Here is a 23437-nt window from a genome sequence, read left to right as displayed (position 1 = left end):
GGAGAGTCCAACTGAAGTACTTAAAGAGAAATAGTCTCGTTTTTATCACAGAGGAAGAAGCAGAGGCCACAGCGTGTCAAGGTTAAGGCCTGGGTTAAACCCACTCTTTCATTCATTCACTGTGTGACCTTGGACGTGTTCCTTAACCGATGTCTCGGACCCTCATCTGTAAATCAGGAATAACAACACACAGCGTTATTACGAGGATGTTGAAGGCGTACACGGTGCTTCACCCAGGGACTGCTCCTACGAAGCCGTCAATGAGTGCCAGCCTCAGTATTAGAAAGAGATATTGCCACTCAGCAAAGCTGGTTTTCAGGGACCTCAATAACTCATTATTCTCCAATTACTCACAGTCTGAGAAGGGAGTTTTTATGCTATAAATAGGCCTCTAATGAAAAATTTGCTGAGGCATTCTGCAGTTTTCAGCATTGGGATGGCCTTTCTGTTGATGACGGCAGATGCTACCAGGCAGCAGGAACAGGAAGCAGGCGCTCGGGCGGACGGGCCTTCCTTCTCCTTTCCTCACATCCTGCAGCCCATCTCCTTCCCCAGGAAACAAGCCCAACTTCCACAATTCTAGCAGCTGTGTGGGGACCTGGCTTGGGGTGTTCCTTATTAACAGAGCCAGGCAAAACAGCGTGGGCTAAAGGAAATAATCCCAAATTTTAAAATCTCAGAATGCTAACCAGCTCAGCCATCCATCACCACAGTGATACTGCACCCTGGCTCTTGATGAACTTCTGTCCGCAACGCTTTGACTGTGATGCAGGCAAACGGGTGGGTGCGGAGGGGGATTCACGAGCGCTGGAGATCCCAACGCTCTTTGAAATGCAAGGACCAGGAGCAAAATGAGGAGGAGCAGCCCCGGTCCTGGAGTCTGGTGGACCTGAGGTCAAACACCAGACCTGTCACTTGACCAGCTCCTAGACCTTCGTCAAAGTGCACTACTTTTCTGAAGCCTCAGTTTACACACCTTACACCATACACACCATAAAATTACACACCACAAAATGAGGACAACAGCTTGTAGCATGTCTCTGGCGGTAAAAGCAGGTACACAATGCCCAGCGGAAAGCCCTCCGGCAAAGCAAATGCACCCCGACCTGCAGCCGGTGGTGGGGCCGGCGCCGTATGTGTCATCATTTTCCTCTTCTGCAAGGCTTCAGGACAACCAAGTGACAGTGGCTGGATGTGGTGTCTGTCTACCCTTCTCTAACACGCAGACCATCTTAAGAGATTCTCAAGTGACCAATTACTCCTCTTTCTGCATCGGTGACGGTCCGTGCTGTCTCACTCCTCCTTCAGCAGAAAAGGAACTTTTCCTTGGGAGCCTACACTCGTCCCTGAAGTGCACAACTTTGATTCAAGATTTTCAACGACTTTTAAAACTGTAATTTCTCTTTTTCATTTTGTCCAGTATGGGTGTTTTAAAGACATATCAGGCTCTTTTACGTGGCATATGATGTCTCCATTTCTTGGGTTTTACTTTTTAAAAAATGCTCCTTTCACATTTTAGCTTTCAATTCTTCTAAATTTGGAGTTGAGTTTTAAATCTGATTTTTGCTCTGTTCTTGACCCCTCTTTCTTTTCCCCGTTTTTGTTACAATCACTCAGATCGATTTCAATTGCCTTTGTAGGACATTTGAATTTGCTGGAATGAATACTGATTGCAAACTCTCTCAATGGGAGGACTTATTAAAAAAAAAAAATATTTTCCACTGTGAAGTTTCCCAGATATTTAAGAATCACAGCCAACTCTCTTGAACTCATCTCCCTTTTCTTTAAATTGTTTCCAACATCTTGGATTGCTCCTATTTACATGACTCTTCACCAGTGACTAAAATCTGGTGTCGCTATTCACAACTTCTGGGAAAAGATGACAAGAATGACATTCATATTATCTGAATGTGCGCCGATTACAGTCGAATGATTTCAGCAGGTTAAAGCACTGCTGTGGTGAGGAGTGTGAGAAAACAAAACAAAGGCCCTCCAGGAGGGAAGCGATGGGGGTCAGTAACAGGAAACAGAAACGACTTCAACATTATAATAGTCATTTTAAAAAGGAATTAAAAAATGTCATTCCTGAAGAGTTTTGAACCTCTTTAAATAAAGTTATGTATATATATGATATTCTGATCTCAAATGTATTTCAGAGAATGAAGACTCCCTGTGTCAAGGCTCTGTGTGGGTCCATCCCTTCTTCACACGCTCTTTACTTCTGAACTCAACGAATGTAATAAACCAATGCTAGGGAAGGTTTCTTTTTTCCATCTGGTTCAGATTTTATTACTCTAAAGAGACAGCATCTCATCATGTAAGCATGTCAGCAGGAAAGAGGAAGAGGGCGCAGGTAGGGTGAACATGGGCAGAGGTGTTGTCTTCTGGTGTAGGAAGAGACTTTTCTGCTCTCCAAGTAGCGACCAGTTTAGGGACTACACAAATAAACTTGGCACGGCTCAGCATGGCCAGCAAGTCTAGCGCTAACATCAGAAGTCGCTGTGTGGCAGATTCCAACTTCTAGAAGCCTTGGGAGTTGAATTCCTTGCAACTAAAGGAATTCCTGGGTTTTGCCAGATGACTTTAAAGGTTCTGCTATCACACAAAGCCGGAACCGGGCATACTTGGGGCTGGAATTACAAGTGGAGTCACGGCACAACCTGATACTTTTTTGAAATTCATGAGGAACACTAGCCAGTTGTGGTCCAAGACACCAGAAACCAACCTTTCATCTTGACTGTTTCATCTGCATTTCCACGTTCTCCTTCTTTCAAGTTCTTTTATCCTCTGAAAGGCTGATTAGATCCATATTTAGAAATACAGGAAAGGCTGTTATCTTGGGACTTGGGAGCCTGTATCAAATGTAAGCCTCGCTCCATGCTTTACATCAAAAACTGAAAAGCCAAACAATTAGTTGAACATTTTTCTTGTCACAGTTGAAGCCAGTAGTGACTCCCCACCTCCATCCTGTCACCCCTGGCCTACAAAACTGAAGGCATCTGCCCTAAAACGGGATGTTTGCTTCTTAGGATGTCACTGAATTCCTGCCGCCTGTTTCCCACCTGAAATCACCAGACGACGGACTGCCAGCAAAGGAAAACAAGGGGCCTTCTGCCGTTCCTCGCCCGGCCCCGCACCCGGTGCGCTGGCCCATCTCTTTATTTATGAGCTTAGTGAGCAGCTCTGATGTCGCGATTAGTAACAGGCTGTGTTCTTTCTTCCCTGTTTTATCAAAACTGGTTACACCGTCTTTCCAACAGAGATAAGCAGTCAAGGGCACCTCTCAGTCAGCATAATATTTGGACCACAGCTCTGTTTCCGATATTCATTTTCATTTTTAAGAAGATGAAGAGAAAGCTTAATAGATTTCATCCTGGGATATCATTGAACTTGAAAAGACCTCAGAGCACCCATGTTTCGGGCGAAGGGACCGAAACCGAGAGAAGTGAAGTGACTAGGTCACATGGCTGGGAAGTGACAGTGATGGGGGAGGAGCCCGAACCCAAAGTCTCCAGCCTCCTCACCCAGGGCCCTTCCTGTGGCGTGAGGCTGGCCCCGCGGCCACCACAGCATTTGAGTCGCCTAATGATAAGTAGGGGCATGAATAATGAATTCCCAAGTCAGTGTGGTCCTATCTTTATGGACATTTAGATGTTCACAAAGAAAGACGGTTTTCAGTTGAGGACTGCGGCCTCATCGCCATACAGAGGGTGTCTTACCTAAGGCACTACTGACACTGAGGGTCAGGTCATTCTTGCTGCAGGGCGGAACGGGGCTGTCTCGTGAGTGGTCGCTACCCACTAGGTGCCAACAGCATCTCCCCACCAAGTTGAGGCAACCAAAGTTCTCCAGACACTGCCGATGTCCTCTGGGGGCAAAATCGCCCCTTTGAGAGCTGCCAAGTGGCCGTGTCTCCCGTACATCCATCAGCCAGCAGGCGCCTTCAGTCACTGCCACAAGTCAGAAGCCGGAGCGCTGAGACGATCAAGGACCTTTCAACACGTTATATGTGGATCGTATTCCCTAATTTCTTCCTGGAAAGACAAAGCTGTGACCCTAATCGAGTCATAGAAACGATCAGAGCTTTTGAAAAAGAGAACAAAAAGGTAATGGTGGAGTGAGATGAAAAATAATAAAAGAAGTGGGGGGAAAAACAGTAAGAAAGAGAAGAAAAGGGAATGGAAAGAAGAAAGGTCAGCAGAGAGGAGGCATCTCAGCATCCCAAGGGTCTCAGGACAGAGTGACCCATTATTAGATAAAGAGGCACATTTTCATCAAGCCTGGTTTTTTAAAAAAGGCAATGTGGTCTGAGAAAAAGGGTCAAGAACTTTCTACCAATTCATTGTGAGGCTTTACGAAAGGACCATTGTCCCCAGACGATGGTCCCCTCAGGGGAGTTGTTCTGTGTGAAGCTCTTTGTTAAGGCCTCAGATGCTTAAAACTGTAAAGCCCTTTAAAACAGCTTCTCCTGGAGTCTCACCCACGTTTCTGTTCCCCGGTGCACAATGAGTCTGAATGACGTTTTAGAATAGGCCTTTAAAGGAATGAGCGTGACTCTCACATCCAGGGTACAAATCAATTTTCCTTAACTGCTACTTCCCAGAAACCTGTTTAATCTCAAAACAGCCCCTGCAGAACAGGAAAGCTCCAAGTATTTTCATACTGTTACTCTCCTGGGAGCAGAACGTTCAGACGGCTAGCTGCATGGTGGGTCTAGATGTGATGCGATTCCAAAGCACGTGGGTAACAACACACTTCTTTCTGAATCTGGTCACGGGTCAAGGTTCCATTTGACAAGCAAGCCACTCAATTTTCATAGTATCTCTTTTTTTATACATGTTTAAAGACACTTATTATAAAAAGGTTCTTTTTAAAAAATTATTATTTCAGTACGTTTTCGTGGATAAACAAAACAAACAACAGCAACAAAACCCCTCTAATCCTACGATGCTTGAACTTTAAAATGCACGGGAACCACCTGAGGACCTGGTTTAAATGCAGACTCTAATCTAGGTCTGGGGCAGGGCCTGAGAGTCTGCATCCCTAACAAGTTCCCCGGGGATGCTGACGCAGCTGGTCCGCGGACCACACTTTGAGGAAGAAGGTTGTAAGTCCGACGTGGGACTAATATTGACTCTAAGGAGCGTCTGCCATACATGCTAGTGAACAGGAAGTAGGTGCGGATGAGAGGTGGGGCGCACCTGGTCGTGAAGGATTTATGGGCTAGGCAGTGGCATTTGGATTGGGCACAATAATAAAGAACTACAAATAATTAAAAAAAAAAAAAAAGAAGTCTGTAAGGCTAATCCATTTCTCCAAGTCACCTATCTGAATATACTGTTTCCCTCCTGCAAAAATGTTTGTAGGGCAGACTGCCCACTGCTTACCAGGAACGTCCAAATTCTCCTGCGAGAAATTAGACCCCTCCATGGCAGCTTCAGCTCCGCTAACTGCCTTCCCCCAGCATAAACACAGAGCGGCAGCAAGCACCAGTTCTGTGTTGTTCCCCCAAATGTCACGCGCACTGCGTCTCCCTGCTTTGGTCCCACTGTTTCCTCTTCCTACCACCCAACTCTTCATCCTCCTTCACGGTCTGCTTCAAATGTCACCTCTTCCAAGAAGCCTCCCCAGACCCTCTAGGAATGAGGCATTGATTCCCTCCACTCGCCACATCTCGCACTTGGCATTCAAATATCTACACTAGTGTGTTTGGTTTTCTGGAAGGTTATGATCTAACCAATAAAATTATAAAACTACCTGACACCTAACTCAGGAGTTAAAAAGATACTCAGTTTTCTCATGTTCACATCCCCGGCTCCTGGAAAAAGCAGTCCATCGGTCAATCCTCTGAAGAGTTAAAAATCCCGCAGGGTATCCTCCCCCTACGCTTGACCCCAAAGTGACTGTTTGCACAGGGGGTTCAAGCGCCCTGGCACATAACCCGTCTGCTCGGGAGCCGCACTCCTACAGCAGCCCGTACGCCTGCCACGTGGACGTTTGCTTCAGTGCGCCTCCGTCATTCTCATCAGCATAAACTATCTCCCATTTTTAAAAAACACACACACAACAAAAAGACCACCCCTTGCCCTCATCGTCCATCCTATTTCTCTGCTCCCCTTTACAACAAAACTCCTCCGAAGAGCTGTTAAACGTGCCGTCCCCCCGCCCTCCCCTTCACCCTCCCTCGAGTCACACTTCCACCCACCGAACTGCACCTGCCAAGGGGGCCAAAGATCGAAGTGATGCAAAGGCAGCTGTCACTTCCCAGACTCCTCACCTGAAGTCTGGGCAGCTTCAGACACTGCCTGTCACTCCCTCTCCAAAACCCCTTCTTCGATGCTCTTCTGGATCACAGCTTCTTTCTTCTCTGCCCCTTGCCTGCTCTGCTCCAGTCTCCTCTGCTCGACCCTCCACTTTCCTAACTGTCAACATTGGAGGGAACCAAGGCTCAGTCTTTGGACCCTTCCCTTCTCTTTCTACCCTTCGTCCCCAGAGGTCACATCCAGCCCCACAGCTTTAAACACCACGTATAAACTAAGGATGCCCAAATGTACACCTCCAGTCCGGACTTCTCCCTGGAATCCAGACGCACCCAATTACTTAAAAATTAACACATCGCAGGCGAAATTGTTGACACAGGCTCTCCGCCACACCTGCTCCTCCCACAAGACTCTTATCTTGTGAAGCCGAGGTTCTGTTGTCAGATGCTCACACCGCAACTCTTGGAGGCATCCTTGCCTCCTCCTCCTCTCATATGCCCCATCCACTCCGTCAGAGCCTCCTGTCAGCAACACCTCCAAGCCGTTACTGTCGCCATGATGATGGCGACGACTCCTGTTACCACTCAAGTCCACGCTGCCATCAGCCCTTGCCTGGACCATGAAAGGGTCCTAACCGGGCTCTGTGCTGCCCCTCGGCTCCCACTCTCAATGTCATGGTCTGTTCTCCACACAGAGCCAGAGGAAGCCTTTTCAATATAAATCGGGCCACAGCACTGTTCTCCAAAAACCTTGTAAGTGCTTATCTTCCTCAGAATAAAATTCAACATCCTTCCCCAGGCCTTCGAGTCCCCACACGACACGGGTCCCCAGTGCCCACAGATCCCGTGCCCGGGCACACGCTGCCTCGCCTGCTCTGCTGCGGCCTCACTGCCCTCTCCACTGTTTCTCGAGCACGGCGCCTGCCCAGAGCCTCTCCCACGTCCTCCCTGCTGGACACGCACCAGGCCTGGCCTGTGCTGCCCTCAGCTCGTGCTCCAGCAGCTCCGTTGCTGACATCCTATGTTAGCCAGCCTCCCCACTGCGATCCAGCCCCCCTGCCTGCTTCATGCCTTTTTGCGTGGATTTCAGTCTCTCTCTGCTGAAATATAAATGTTGTAAGAGCCAGGATTTATTTATTTTGTTCACAGCTTAGCCCTTAGCACTGGGCCTGGCAAACAGTAGGTGCCCAATACATTTTTACCGAGTGAATAAATGAATATCATTAGATAGTCAAAAAATAGTTCTATGACTTTACGTATTGTGGGAAAAAAGCCATGGCGATGTTCCAAGGGAATTTAAGAACTCTACTAAATGACATTCTTTTAAGACAATAAGCCACACTGAGCGCTCGCAGGGCCGAGAAGAGGCAGACTCACTTCCTGATCACCGTCTTCGACTCCGATGAACTGTGGCCTCCATCGTCTTCACAGCTTGGGCTTGTCAGGTTTCCGTACCTTCACAGAGAAAAGCAAGTGAACAAAAAAATCAGTCAACAGTGTTGGAAATAGAACAGTGTCTATTCATTCCAATCACAAGATAACAGCTACACTTTTCAGGAATAATTAAGGAAAGTAACATTTATAAAATAGCATCAAAAAATGGTACTGCACATATGCAGTGGTCACTGTTTCCAAGAACGTTTAGAGCTTTAGCTTTTGAAACTTACATAGTTATCAAAGGAATGTAAATTTAAAAATATATCTGCAGTAAATAAAAAAAAAGATCTATCAAGAAGAAACTTAAAAGACACATTACGAAATGCAAGAAGCCAGTCTGAAAAGGCTACAAACTGTACGATTCCAACCAAATGACATTCTGGAAAAGGCACAGCTACAGAGACAACAAAAAGATCGTGGTTTCCAGGGGTTTGGGGAGAGGGAGGGAGGGAGGGAGGAATAGATGGAGCACAAGGGATTTTTAGGGTAATGGAATTACTCTGTGTGACACTACCGTGGTGGCTACATGTCATTATGCGTTTGTCAAAGCCCATAGAATGTACAACACCAAGCGTGAGCCCTAATGTGAGCTGTGGACTTTGGTTGATAATGATGTGCCCATGTTGGTTCATCGATTGTACCAAATACGCCGCACTGAGGAGGGGTGCTGAGGGGAGGGGAGTGTATATGTGTGGGTGGGGAGGGCTATGTGCAAACTCCCTGTATTTTCTGCTCAATTCTGCTGTGAACCTGAAACTGCTCTAAAAACTAAAGTCTAAAAATAAATAAATAATAAATAAATAAGATCCTGCACTGGTGATATCTGTTTGATAGGTAAATACGTGTGTGTGTGTGTATACGCATATGTTCTAAATAGAAAAGTGATTTAACAGTGAATCACACTACTTAAAGCTCTCCCTTAATATTTAACATTTTTTTCTTTAGATTTTTAGGTGAAATTTGGCTGCTCCCCTCAGCAGGAGAATCCGGTCTTCGGGGACTCCCAGGCGGCAGGCTCCTCACGATCTCTGCGGCACGCAGCCCACACTCCCGCCCTCCGCGTATCTACCGAAGGGAGACGTGGCTCTGGTTTGCACAGTTTCTCACCTGAGCCGCACGTGAGCGCACAATGACCACCCCTGCGCTCCGCCTGTGGGTCTGGACTCTTTGAGGATAAGCGCTGCTGGAGAAGGGCTACGGACGTAACTCCGCACCCTCAAGGAGAGGCTGAGATGGACACAAGGACTGAAGAGCAGAACGCTTACATCTCGGCCACCAGGAGAGCAGCCATGGGCACACCGGGGCCAGGCTGAGCTCGCATCCCCAGCCTCGGGGTGGGGAAGGGACACAGGGCCACAATGTTTTAAAAAGCGATAGGTGCTTAAATTCTAAAATCGGTCTCATTACAGAAGCACAACTTAACTAAATAACCTCATCACACGCCTCCAACTCCATAGGCAAACAAGCCCATTGCAAACAAATACATCACGTTTTGCTTGGCTCAGAACATACATTTAGCAAATTCACTTAAATTCTTAAGGAGGAAACTTTATACTAACTTGTAATGCCTAGACTGTTTCTGCAGTTTCTCTTCCCATCAGTGAAGAATTGAGAGATTCCTTGGAGTTTCACAAACTGGTAATCTGTCCCAAAGTTTTGATAATAGAAATTCTCTAATTGAAGGGGCTTACATTTTTAAAGAGCACACTTGTCTTCTACTCATGGGTTTAAGGGCCCCAGTACCCCTGTGGTTCCTTGTTCCCAGGATTTACTAGTCCTTTTAAAAATGAAAGCCCGCCATCTGGTTTGACCGAATGCCAGTCCATCTGGCTCCCCATCACCCGATTCCAGCAGGTTCTAGTTTGCGCCCTTAGGCCCTAGGCGCCCCACCCCCGCCCCACCCCATCCACCTGCTCCCTTCTCGAGCTCATCAGCCTTATGGACTTCTTGGCCTCCCGAAGAGATTTTCCACCGGCCTCCGGCCTCCGCCCTCCCTATGCCTCTTCATTCTGTCCTGCACCTGCTATTTAGAGGCCTTCCGGGGCTACCCTTTGTTTTCCCAGAGATAAGAACTCAGATTAAAATGTACGCAGCCCCCGGTGGGCAGGGCGGGGCTGGGAAGTGGGACTCCTAGTAAATAAACAGAGTGGGATTTCTTGGCTCTCTCTTCGGCCACCATCATAGCGCGCTGTGTCCTCATGTTCCCTTGAAACAGACTCGGCGGTTTATCTCAGTAGGAGAGATGAGGTGGGTGCAGTGAAGAGTGGGGCTGCTGTGCCTGCCACGCTCCTGACTGGGGTGACCCCGACCTCCTCCTGCCAGCCCCAGTGACTAAATGTGGGTGTGATCTTCCTTTTGTCCCAGTCTGTGTTCGTTCATTGACTCTCCTTCTGGTCATCCTGGAAATACTGCATCTTTTATCTCCCAGCTGGAAGCTCAAGAGGTAGAAACAAAAGGGAAGCATTTACAAGGGAAAGACACACATTTTACTGCTCCTGATAGCTTTCTTTCCGGAGACGAGTGTACTAAAAAATTCCCTGACCTTCCTCCCCCTTGGCTTTACTTCAGATTCTCATACTCTGCTGCTCTTCCTCTACATTATTTTCAGGCTCAGGGCCTAGATGCTGGCTGGGATGCCACAAACACCCATCACGGTTCTGCTCCCAGAATGTGATGCCACAGGGGGGTGCGGTCAGACGGTGTCCAGGAGGACCAAGCCACTTACACTGGTGAGTAAGCAAGGTTCCTTCTCGTTCATTAACCTGGTACCATCTGCTCAAAGACCACACAGACACTTCTCCCCGCCAGCAGAGTGACCAGAGGCTCACAATCAGGACGAGCACGATCAGCTGGTAATAACTTGGAGACCAGAGAGAACCATCAACAGTAAGGCATGCGAAACATGGAACCTGCCTAAGTGTCCATCAACAGACGGCTGGATATACAGTGGAATACTACTCAGCCATAAAAAGAATAAAGTAATGCCATTTGTGGCAACATGAATGGACCTGGAGACCATCATTCTAAGTGAAGAAAGCCAGAAAGAGAAAGAAAAATACCATATGAGATCTGACATGAAGGTGTGGAATCTAAAAACAAAACAAAACAAAAGAAAAAGACACAAATGAACTTATTTGCAAAACCAAAACAGACTCACAGACAGAGAAAACGAACTCATGGTTACCAGTGGGGAAAGAGGGTGGGAAGGGATAAACTTCAAGATTTGCAGATACTAACTACTATATACAAAATAGATAAACAACAAGTTCCTACTGTAGAGCACAGGGAGCTATATTCAATATCTTGTAGTAACCTATAATGAAAAGGAATACATGTATGTATATGCATGACTGAAGCACTATGCTGTACACCAGAAACTGACACAACATTGTAAACTGACTGTACTTCAATTAAAAAAAATAAATAAGGCATGTGTGTGTTAGCGCACATGGCCCAGGTACTCAGGCTCAAAGACGGCAGTCATCCCTGACACTCCTCTGCCTGGTCCACCAGCAAGTCCTTCTGGCTCTCCCTTTACAACATATCCTGAATCCTGACACCACTCATCACTTCCACCCCAGCAATGCAACAGCCATTAACTCCTCTCCTGGCTCCCGCCCCACAGCCACAGCGGTCCTGTTCACGCAGCTGCTCGGCTCAGGGCCCTCCCCGGGCTCCCACTGCTCTTTACCCGGAGAAAAGGCCGAAGTCTTACCCGTCTCACGAGGCCCCAAGTGACCTGCCCCTGATATCCCCGGCCACGACTCCCACACTCACAGTCTCCCTCGGCCTCACTGGCCTCCTTCCTGCTCCCCCCATACACCAGGCATCCTGCTGCCTCTGAATCTCTGCACTCGCTCCGCCTCGCCCCACATGCAGCACCGATGGCACACGCCCTCGGCTCCTGCGGGTCTTTGCTCCAATGTCGCCTTAGCAGTGAGGGCTCCCCGACCACCCTGTGCAGAACCACCACTAACACCGCTGCTCCGTTTTCCTCCACAGCCTTTAACACCTTCCAGCATACTGTGTAATCAACATAGTTATTGTGTTCATTGTCCATCAGAACATAAACTCCGCGAGAGAAGGACTTTTCTCTCTGTAGAGCTTGAAACAGTGCCTGGCACCCAGTAGGCTGAGAACAAATGAGTGCTCCAGCGGGGTTCCCAAAGGCAGGTTCAGTTTTGTGTCTGCAAACGTACCATCTGGGTTTTTGCTTATGTAAGTGTCTTAACCCACCTGTGCCTTCATGTCTAACATTCTAGAAGGATAAGGAAGCTTGAGGACAGCTGTGATCACTGCAAAAATCTAAAATTAAAATGCAAAAGAGGAGGGAGGGTGGAGCTCAGTGGTAGAGTGTGTGCTTAGCATACACAAGGTCCTGGGTTCCATCCCCAGTACCTCTATTAAAAATAAATAAATAAATAAGTAAAACCTAATTACCTTCTCCCAAATAAATAAAATAAAATGCAAAAGAAATAGTTTTAAGATCTCAAAGCGGAGATCTTGAAGGTGTAAACAGTATGAAAATGCAAAAAAAAAAATGTATACACAGCTTTACAAAGGAGATGTTTAGAAGCAAGGTAAAATTAAAAAGCCTGTAACCCTCTGGAATTTAACAGACGAGCGAGGGAACAATTATTTGCCCCCGTGCCTTTCGTATCATTAAGGAGAATTAAAGCCTTACAGAAAAGAAAGTAGACTAGTGTTGGAATCAAGAACTCTTTAATGTTCAAGCTAGGTCATTTGAGAGTTAGTTCTACCAGATTAAGAGTGTTTCTTTGATGTTTCCTGGCCCCTCTCATAGCTTCCCATCAAAAACCCAAAGTCAAGTTCAATTCATTTACTCCAGGGGAGTAAATAAAGAGTGTGTATGTATGTGTTTAATTAATGAATAGCTACAGACAAACCTGTCAACAATGTCACCTCCAATTTCTGCAAAGCCTCCCTAGGATTTAAGATCAAAGTCCCCACCTCTTAAGAAGGCTTACCAGTGAGAAACTGCCCTTCTTCAAATGGTAATTCATAAACCTTAAATTAAAATACAAATTGTTGGAATGACTTTTTACATGGTTTCTCTCTCTCACAAGGCAAAAAAAGATTTTAAAATGTCTCCAAAACACAGTCTTAAGCAACTCCATAACTGCAGCCTTAAAATCACTAGAAAAAGAAAAAAAAAACCCAACATAATGTTTAACTGGCTGCTAATGTTTCAACAGGAAACAGTTATTTCCAGAGGGGATGGATGTATTGTTTGCAGCCTATCTGGGGAGATAAAATGTTTACTGTGTGTTTGAAGGGAAGACCAGGGATACTTGCGGCTCCAAGAAATCTCAGGATAAAGCTATCCCCAGGGACAGCCTTTCTGGTGGGGGAGCCCTCTAGCCTCTGCTCCGTAACAGAGATGCCTCAGACACACCAGGCCACAACGGAACTAACCTGAAGAGCTTGCCAGTCTCCACTTGATTACGGCAAGAGATCCAGTAAGACCAATAACCGCAGTTAATGATTACTGAGCGCCCACTGTGTGCCAGGTGCTGTGCGAAGCTCTTCATAGGGGTTGTTTCATTTAATTCTCACGTTAACCCTCTATGCCAGAATTATTTTTATTTCTATTTAATGAATAAGAAAATGAGGCCCAGAGAGCTTAAGTCATCTGCCCCTGATGACATGGGGGGGAGGGCAGAGTGCGGTGGTAGAGCGCACGCTTAGCATGCCCGAGGTCCTGGGTTCAGTCCCCAGTACCTCCATTAACAACAACAAAAATGCACAGTAACAAAAAGAGAAAAAAAAAAGAACAATCCCAGCTTAAAAAAAAAGACACAGCTGCTAAGTGAAGCAGGGATGTGAGCCTCGGCGGTGAGACTCCAGACAGAGCCCAGCTTCCGAGTCACTGCCTCTCAGACAGATCGTTGTTATTTGGTTGATTTATTCTATGTCTTCTGCCACCAAATGACAAATTCTTTAAGGAGAGAAACCTCGAGCTTTTCATTCATTCACTCACTCATCCGTTTGTTCACTCATCTAGTCCTCGTTCAATGAGTATTTGTTGCAGCCTACGTTCTGGGGCTGTTCTGGGATTTGGGGACACGGTAGTGAACTAAGCAAAGCCCCTGTTTTCACAGGGCACACTGCAGTGGGGGTAGATAAATGCTGAGCTAATAATTAGTTACTACGCACTAAGTCAGACAGTAAAAAGTGCGATGGAGAAAAAATAAAGCAGTGAGGGTGCTCAGACGTGACTGGAGGGCCGGAGGTGGCTGCTTTGAATGAATGTCCAGGGGAGGCCCTGGACAATGTGACATGTGACAATGACTGAAGGCCTCCAGAAGGTGAGGGAGTGGGCCACAAAGATCTCCAGGAGAAGAGCCTTCCAGGTGGAGGGGAGAGCTGGTGCAAAGGCCCTGGGGCAACGGTAGGACGGTGTGCCTAAGAAACATCCAGAAGGCCAGTGAGGAAGGAGCAGAACAGAGTAAGTGGGGGCAGAGAGGAAACTGAGCCTGCGAGTGGTGGGGACAGATCATGAGGGCCTGGTGGGCCATGGTAAGGGCTTTGGTTTTGAGATAGGAAGGAAGAAGGGCAGGGCACAACAGCTAAAAGAATGAGGAGGGGGACACAGCCGTGAGAAAAACAGGATAGGACAAAACCCTGCTGGAACCAGCTAACACCAAGATGGTGCCAAGGACGACCCCTCCATTATACTACTAAAAACCACTCCCCTGCCATGACAGGCACCGTGACAGTTCCGGGGCTGACCACGAAAGGCCAACAAGTGAGCGCGTAGCCCAGTTCCTGAAAGTCCCCGCCCCTTCCCCAAGATAGCTAGAACATTCCTCCCACTCGTTAGCATATAAAGTCACCCAGCCCGCAGACAGCCCCACACCCCGGGGCCCTCTTGTCCGCCTTCTGCCTACGGAGTGTGTCTCTCCCTGAATAAACCCGCTTTCATTCTGCTTCGGCTCACTCTTGAATTCTTTCTCACTCGAACCCAAGGACGCTCACTTGGCGGAGTGTCCTGGGGTGTGACATTTCCCTCTCCTGTGACATCTCCACTCTTTTACCTTGCTCTCTGCCATATGTCCCGAGCCCGGAGTAGAGCCTGCTCTTAGCAGATGCTCAATAAACATTTGGTAAATGAATCAATGAGTGCCCTCTGCTGCCACGAATGAAAGAGAGGCTGGGGAGGGAAGAACAGAGAGGAGGCCGGCGGGGCAGGGGGACCTCACATGCAGCCGCTGCCTCAGGGGCCTCTGGGAGATTTTGCTCTTCCAATCACCCCCAGCCCAGGAGCAGCTGAGGCTTTTTTCTTTAACTGACCCAGAAGAACACAGGTCAGGTATGAGAAAAATGTTCAGAAGCTGACCTTGACTCGGGAGACTGACACGGCGCAACAGTCTACAGGTGTCTGCAACACCCAGCGAGGCCTCTGTGGACTGCACACCACAGTCAGCACGAGGGTGGTTTTTAATCCCTCTGAATAATCTCCTCCATGGCAGGCACCTCTCCACCCAAGTGTGACCTGAGAACGGGGTCATGGCCACCAAGTCTACCTTGGAAAGGTCCTGTTACCCCCGGGGAGGCATTTATTCAAGGAGAAAACAGAGGTCAAAGACAACAAGGCAAAAACTCCTTGTTCCCTAGCAAGAAAGGAAGGGGCCAGCGATGCTGAACAGAGAACCTGGCGGGTGCTCTCACTCACAAGGTCTGCTTCTCTGTGCAAAGTTTCCCCATGACTAGACAATGCTAGAAGACCCAGCAAGAGCCCCAGGTCCCCCTCTAGGCCTTTGCTGTGAAGGGCCCTGCCCGCTTCTTGCCCTTCGACTCACCACGTTATCTCTGTTAGTCCCTGACAGTTAAGACAATGCTGACAGCAAAAAGTACCCAGTGTTTCTGTGCCACGTGACAGTTACCAAACGCCACGAGATTTCCCCTGAGGATAATACCTTCACCCCCAGCCCCAACCCACAGCTGTCTGAAAGGGAGACCAAGAAAAGAACAAAGATTTCACAATCACTATGGACCAGAGAAAGAAAACAAAGTAGTGTCTCTTGCTATAACTTGCTTCTCATTCACATGTAAAGTTATTTCTTAAGTCTGATAGCTTTCATGCCCTTGCCATAAGGTTTCTTCCACTTCCTATTCCAAGTCCTGGTCACCCACTTCTCTTCCTCCCCCAGAGCTCAGGGGCTAACCAGTGCCTCCTCCTTCCACATGTAGGTTGTAACAGTTCTAAACCATCCATTGCAAACCTGTCTTGTTAGCATGCTACAACTGGACAGAAGAAGTAGGTTAGGACTGGGGGGAGGGAGCTGGCGGCACCCTGACAATCACAGAATGTGTTAAGAAGTCGGGATTTTCCTTGCATTTCAGATGAATTAATACATTATTAGCAAGTCAGCGCTAGCCTGCGGCTCGGTTTTCCCCAGCCGCAGAAAGCTGCTATGGCAGAGCTCTTCACTATGAACAATGCTGTGTAAAACCAAACACAAGGACGCTGAGTTTCAGATCACAGCATCCCACCAGTTTTAGATCTGCTTTTCTCCCCTGCACTTACAAAAGCTCAGTATAACATCAATTTATCTCAATTGGTGCTTGCTGGCAACCTTAGTAGAGACCAAAAAAAGGGAAAGAATTAGGACTAGGAGTCTGATGTCATTCTCAAGGGCTAAGTTCATCAAAAAAAAAAAAAAGAAAGAAAGAAAGAAAGAAAAAAAAAAAGAAAAGAAAAAGAAAAACAGAAATATCAAATAAAAGTAATAAGAAAAACATAAAATTAACTCAAAAATAGCCAATCCCTTTTCCTTTTCAAGTTTCAGAGACATACTTTTTTTTAATCATTAAATTTAATGAGATTGATGAATTTACTTTTCAGAACCATACTTTAGATACTTGCCCCATCCACAATATAAGCCAGGAGTGGTACTCTCCTTGGACTCATAGTGGCCACCTACGTGTTCCCTGCCATCCATGCCTGGGAGCCTTTGCTTGGAGAGTCATAACCGCGGGCCCCTGGGTGAGCTTAGGGAACCGTAGGGGTCCCCAAGCCATAAGCAGTCCGGTAATGTGCTCTTTTTTCTCTAGAGAGAGCCCACACTGTGTAGCAGGTTCTTAAAGGGGTTTATCATCAACCCCTCCCACCAACTGCTAGAAAATGGTCAGAACCACTGCTTTAGATGATCAAAGCTGAATTTACAGCTTTCCAGGAACCACTCAGAATGTATGTACCTTGCCTTTCAGGTTTTTTTGGTCAGTTTTGTTCTGTAGTTTCCAAACACAAGCACATTTAAAAAAGAAAAAAACCTGCTGGTATTCTTTTCTTAAAAAAGGATGTCCTGTCTCCCTTTGCCAAGTGAAAAAAAATTTTTTTAATCAACTTCATAGAAACATTTTAATCTCATTTCTTTCCCAAGCTGGCCTGCTTGGATCTGGGACGAAGTCTTTGACAGCCAGTGTCCCTTTAGGGTCTCCTTTAACAGAACCACCACTGTCGTCCACAAAGCTGGGGCCCTGCTGCCCCACCGCACGTTTCCATGGAGAATTCCCACAGCGCTGCCGGGTGAGAGGCAGGCCCATTTAGCCAAAAGTGAAGATGGGCCAAAGGCAACCAACCCAGCAGGCAAGGGAATTTATTTCCATTTGCCCTCACGTGATTACGGCTGAATGTAATTCTAAAACAGCACCACATTAAACTTTTCTGGTTAACCCACAGCAAAGGCACAGCTGCAGGGAGGAGAGAGTTAACAGCGCTTGTCAGGCTGAGGGTAACCACCGTGCTTCTGGGGCTGAGTGTGGGGGCCACGGCTGAACGCGGCACGACGCCGTGACAGAGCAAAGGGAAGGTGAGCCCCCACCTGTCCTTCAACTTCCCCGAGCCCACGAGCACAAGATTTTTGGGGTCAGTCTCCCTGACAAGAATTCCTTGTCTCCTATCAAATTACGAACAACCTCCCTAATAGACCAAAAGTTTATTGATGATATATTAGTTTTCTATTGCTGCTACAACAAATTGCCACAAACCAGTTACACAAAATTAACAGAAGTCCAACACGTCTCCTTGGGCTACAGTCCAGGTGTCAGCAGCACTGTGATCCAGAAATTATAGGAGGTACTCCGTGTACTTGCCTTTTTTAGCTTCTAGGGGCCGCTTGCATTCCTTGGCTCAGGGTCCCCTTCCCCCAACTTCAAAGCCAGCAACACAGCATCTCTCCGATCCTGTTTCCATCCTCGCATTTTTTTCTCTCTCTCTTTTGCTTCCATCCTTCACTTTTAAGGATGCTTTTGATGACACTGGATCCACCCAAATAATCCAAATTAATCTCCTTAGTTAAAGGTCAGCTGGTTAGCAACCTTAATTCTGCTTTGTCACGTAATCAAATACATTCATAGATTCCAGGGACTAAGACTGGACATCTTTGGGGTGGGGGCATTACTCTGCCACGGGCGGGAATGTAAATCATTACGGACGTTGTATCTTCTATAGTTTTATGAGCTAAACTCTTTTTCTCCCCTCAATAAAGCAAGAGCATAGGACCTTTCACGATGGACAGGCCCTACAAAAGTTCTCAATGCTCTTTCTGATGTTAGGAGCATTTCAATACCCCCAAAGATTCTCATAGCCCTTGTTACAACCCTCTTTTTCTCTTCTATCAGCAAATACTTTCATCTTTCTGATAGTCACAAGGAATAAGTTCAATTTATCTTTCATCAATCTGCCTTTTTTGAAAAAAATCCTGTAACATATACACCACTGAAGGTGTTCTTGCCCATGTGGTCTCAATACTTAAACCTAGAGAAAACCTATTGAAACTCATCTGCTATAACAAAAATCTTAAGAAACGGGCTTCATTTTCTAATAAATTCTCACCCTAGTCAGGATTCCAGTATGTCTGCATCTAAAGCTAAAAAGGGAACAAAGCAATCTTAGGATTTCCTGAAAGCTTTCCCACTCTATGAATGGAATGCGCATCCTGGAACCAACTGACCAATAAATCTCAACTTTTTCACTCATGGGTGGGACAAAGGATTCAATGGCTGAATCAACCACTCTGTTCGTTTCCATCTGATTTTGTTGGGATTTGAGGAGGGAAGTTACTAAAATAAATGAAGAATGGCATGGCATTCTCTTGAAAAACGTTCCTATGTAACTAGTAGAATTTAGACATAAATAACTCTGACACGAAAGTGTCGGGAAAATCATATTAGTGACATTTAATGTAAGTGTTACTGTTGTAAGAGACAAGCACCTGGGGGTGACTTACGGTCGTCACCAGCATAAGATGCTGTGAGGCCCTCTAAGTAGGTTCAGTTCCAGGATCTGCTCCCTAAAGTGTTCTCTGCTCATAAGCCCCTCTCCTTGGACCTAGAAGAGCAGAGGAAAGATACTAGAAGCCTTGTCTCCTACTGAAAGAGAAGGAAATAATAGAATCCAATGAGCACTGCATGCCAGCATGCATCTAGGAATATTTGGCAAATGCCTAGTCTAATTACAGAACTAAAGTTTTTTTAAAAGCTTAATTAATTTTAAGTGAGGTTTAACAAAAAATAATTTGAAACATATTGTAAGCAACTCAAAAATGCCAACCCAGCTTCTTATGCTAAGGAAGCGTTTGAGAGCTGAATGGATTTGTGTTCAGAGTTTTTGAAAGGAGGTTCACTACAACCACCTCACAGCTCTCAGAGGAAGAGGGGGAGGAATGTTTTTCTTAAAAGTACACATTGAATAAAGAAAATGAGAAGATAAGCTGCAGACAGGGAGAAAACATTTGCAAAAGGCATATTTGATAAAGAACTGTTATCCAAAATGCACAAAAACTCTTAAAACTCAACAATAAGAAAATGAGCAACTTGATTAAAAAATGGGCAGAAGAGGACTTCCAGTTTCCAGTCCATCATGTAAGGAACTTAGAAGTCCCCACTTTAACCTAACAACAAGTAAAAATCTGAATAAACTGAAAGGTCAACAGCTCTTCTTAGATCCATCAAGAAGTCAAGTCACAGGGCAAATACTCATCTGCTAAATCTGAACAGATAGTCAGGCAGATACAGAGGACCACGACTTAACAGAGCAGAAATCTCCATGGGAACCAGCGCCAGGGTAGGAAAATCTGAACTGTAATTGATGCATTGCTGCAGGTTCAGTGTGGACAAGTCTAAGAGAGAAAAACTCCAGTGGGACCCTGTCATAGGGGGGCCACCACACTTTTGTGAGTTTTACCTCCAGGAGCTTGACCAGGTTCTGAGAGTTAATACAGGAGAAGTCTCCTTGTGCTTTCAGCAAGGGGAGGGGAAAAGGAACCATTCTGAGATAGACCAGAGCACTCTGTTCCTCTAAACAACACCTGCCCTCAGAACAAGCCATTTTATCAGAATCTATCCTGCTGGGGTTTTATCAGAGCTTAGCCTACCTAGGGGAAGGAAAATACCTGACTCTAGTCTTCTCTAGCCTTCCACATGAGGGAAAGGAACCCCTTATCTCCAGCTCCATCGAGCCATCCTTTTCCTAAAGGAGGAAAGAAAAACAACTAAGAAGCACTAATGAAGTTCATGATCCAGAGGTACAGGCCAATCATAAGACTAAAACCTAATCATAGGACTGTGGAACACTCCCCACCTCCCCTACCTCCTCCACGTTGCAACTTCATTACCGAAGCCCAACTTCCTTTTACCTGGTACATCATAGCCACCTTTTATCAAGAAATTATAAGGTATGCTAAAGGGCACAAAACACATTTTGAAGAGACTAAACATCAGAACCAGAGTCAGATATAGCAGAAATGGCAGAATTATCAGACCAGGAATTTATTAAAACAAACAAACAAAAAACTATGACTAATATGCTAAGGAATTTAATGGAAAGAAATAGACAACATAAAAGAACAGATGGATAATATAAGCAGAGAGATGGAAATTCTAAGAAAGACTCAAAAAGAAATGTTGGAGATCAAAAACCCTGTAATAGAAATGAAGGCTGCCTTTTATGGGCTCATTAATAGACTGGACATGGCTGAGGAAAGAATCTCTGAGCTTGAGGATAAGAAAATAATAGTTTCAAAACTGAAAAGAAAACAAACAAGTAACAAAACAAAACAAAAAAACTCAGAAAAACCAGAAGAGCATATCAAGTACTACAGGACAACACAAAACATGTGACACATGTAACAGGAACACTGGGAGGAGAAGAAAGAGAGGAGAGAACAGAAGCAACATTTGAAGGAATAATGACTGATAATTTCCCCTAAATTAACATCAGAAACAAAACACAGATCTAGGAAGCTCAGAGAACACTAAGCAGGATAAATGCTAAAAATACTACACCTAGGTATATCTTATTCAAACTTCAGAAAACCAACAATAAAGAAAAAATCTGGAAGGAAGCCAGGGGAGAGGAGAACAAACATCTTAACTAAAAAGGAGCAAAGATAAGAATTAAATCTGACTTCTTTTCAGAAACTATGAAAGCATGAAGGGAGTGAAATACTTAAAGCACTGAGAGGAAAAAAACCACCAACCCAGGATTCTGTACTCTGCAAAATTATCCTTCAAAAGTGAAGGAGAGATAAAGACTTTCTCAAACAAAATATGAGGGAATTTGTTGCCAGTAGCTCTGCCTTGCAAGAAATGTTAAAAGAAGTTCACAGAATAGGAAATGATATAGGTCAGAAATTTATACCTACAAAAAAGTCACACGAGAAGAAACAGACAAACTGAATAAACCTATATTATTAAAGAAATGAGTCAATAATCAGTAACCTCCCAAAACAGAAAGCACCATGTCCAGATGGGTTCACCGGTGGATTCTTCCAAACATTTAGTAAAGAAACTACAGCAATTCTCTACAATCTCTTCCAGAAGATACGAACAGAGGGATTACTTCCTAACTCATCCTATAAGGACTCCAAAACCAGACGAAGATATAAGAAAAGAAAACTACAGGCCAAGATCTCTCATGAACACAGATGCAAAAATCCTCAGGAAAAAAGTAGCAAATTAAATCAAACAACATGAAAAAAAATTATACACCACAACCAAGAGGAATTTATTCCTAGTATGCAAAGCTGGTTCAACATTTCAAAATCAGTTAATGCAATCCACCATATCAACAGGCTGAAAAAGGAAAATCACATGATCATATCAACAGATGCAGAAAAAAACACATGACAAAATCCAATATCCATTCACAGTAAAACTCATAGCAGACTAGGAATAGGGGGAAATTTCTTTAACTTGATAAATAACATCTACAAACTCTACAGCTAACATCATACACAACTGTTAGAAACTCAAAGCCTTCCCAGTTAACAAGGATGTTTCCTCTCACACTGCCTTTAAACATTGCACTGGAAGTCTTTGCTAATCAAAAAGACAAGAGGAGGAAATAAAAGGTATAGATTGTGAAGAAAGAAAGAAACTGTCATTTTTTCAGATAACACAACTGTCTATGTAGAAAACCTGAAAGAATCAACTAAAAACTTTTGAAACTAATATGCAGATACAGCAAGACTGCAGAATACAAGGTTAACATACAACAGTCAATTGCTTTCCTAAATACAAGCAATGAACAGTGGAATTTGAAATTAAAACATATTACCCTTTATAGCAGTGCCCCCTCAAAATTAAAATACTCAGCTATAAATCTAAATATAAATATACAAATCTATATAAGAAAACCTACGAAACTCTGATGAAAGTTATCAAAGAACTAAATAAAGGGAGAGATATTCCATGTTCATGGATAGGAAAACTCAATGTTATCAAGATGTCATTTCTTCCCAATTTGATTTATATAGATTCAGTGCAATCCCAATCAAAATCCCAGTAAGTTACTTTGTGGATTTTGACAAATTGATTATAAAGTTTATGTGAAGAGGCAAAAGACCCAGAATAGCCAACTCGATATTGAAGAATAAAGTCAGAGAACTGATTCTGCCTGACTTCAAGACATGTTATAATACTACAGTAATCAAGACACAGTGGTATTGGTGAAAAGAAAGACAAAGAGATCAATGGAACAGAATATAGGGTCCAGAAATAGACCTGCATAAATACAGTCAACTGATCTTTGACAAAGGAGCTAAGGCAACACAATGGAGCAAAGATAGTCTTTTCAACAAATGATGGGTGACAGAACAATTAGACATCCTCATGCAAAATAATGAATGTAGACACAAACTTTGGACATTTCATAAAAATTAATTCAAAATGGATCACAGACTTGAATGTAAAACATAAAACTTTTAGAAAATAATGTAGGAGAAAACCTAGATGACCTTGGGTATGACAATGATCTTCTAGATACAAGACAGGCACAAATCATGAAACAAAAAATTGATAAACTGGACTTCATTAAAATGAAAAATTTCTGCAAAAGACAATGTCAAGAGAATGAGAAAATAAGCTTCAGACTTGGATAAAATATTTGCCAAAAAAACAAAAAACGAAAAAACAAAACCACATCTGATAAAGGAGTTTTATCCAAAATATATAAAGAAATCTTGAAACTCAACAATAAGAAAACAAACAACAGAATCTAAAAATGAGTAAAAGACCTGAACAGATACCTCACCAAAGAAGATACACAGATGACAAATACTATATGAAAACATGTTCCATATGTTCCATGTCATTAGGGAACTGCAAATTAAAAATACAATGAGATACAATTACATACCTATTAGAATAGCAAAAATCCAAAACACTGACAATAACAAGGATGTGGAGTAACAGGAAATCTCTCTCACTGCTAGT

General features: G+C 44.7%; 1 protein-coding gene across 4 annotated transcripts in view; it reads right to left on the bottom strand.

Annotated features, from left to right (window-relative positions):
• RGL1 (ral guanine nucleotide dissociation stimulator like 1) overlaps positions 1-23437 on the bottom strand; it is a 257097-nt gene that overhangs the window by 50805 nt on the left and 182855 nt on the right. For all 4 annotated transcript variants that reach the window (XM_010988516.3, XM_010988518.3, XM_064478083.1 and 1 more), the window contains one exon: positions 7637-7714. In XM_010988516.3, coding sequence (XP_010986818.2) covers positions 7637-7714 — 78 coding nt within the window. The remainder of the gene's footprint in view (positions 1-7636; positions 7715-23437) is intronic.

The sequence above is a fragment of the Camelus dromedarius genome, chromosome 23, assembly GCF_036321535.1.
Source record: "Camelus dromedarius isolate mCamDro1 chromosome 23, mCamDro1.pat, whole genome shotgun sequence".
NCBI lineage: Eukaryota > Metazoa > Chordata > Mammalia > Artiodactyla > Camelidae > Camelus > Camelus dromedarius.
This window is presented reverse-complemented; position numbering and strand designations above follow the sequence as displayed.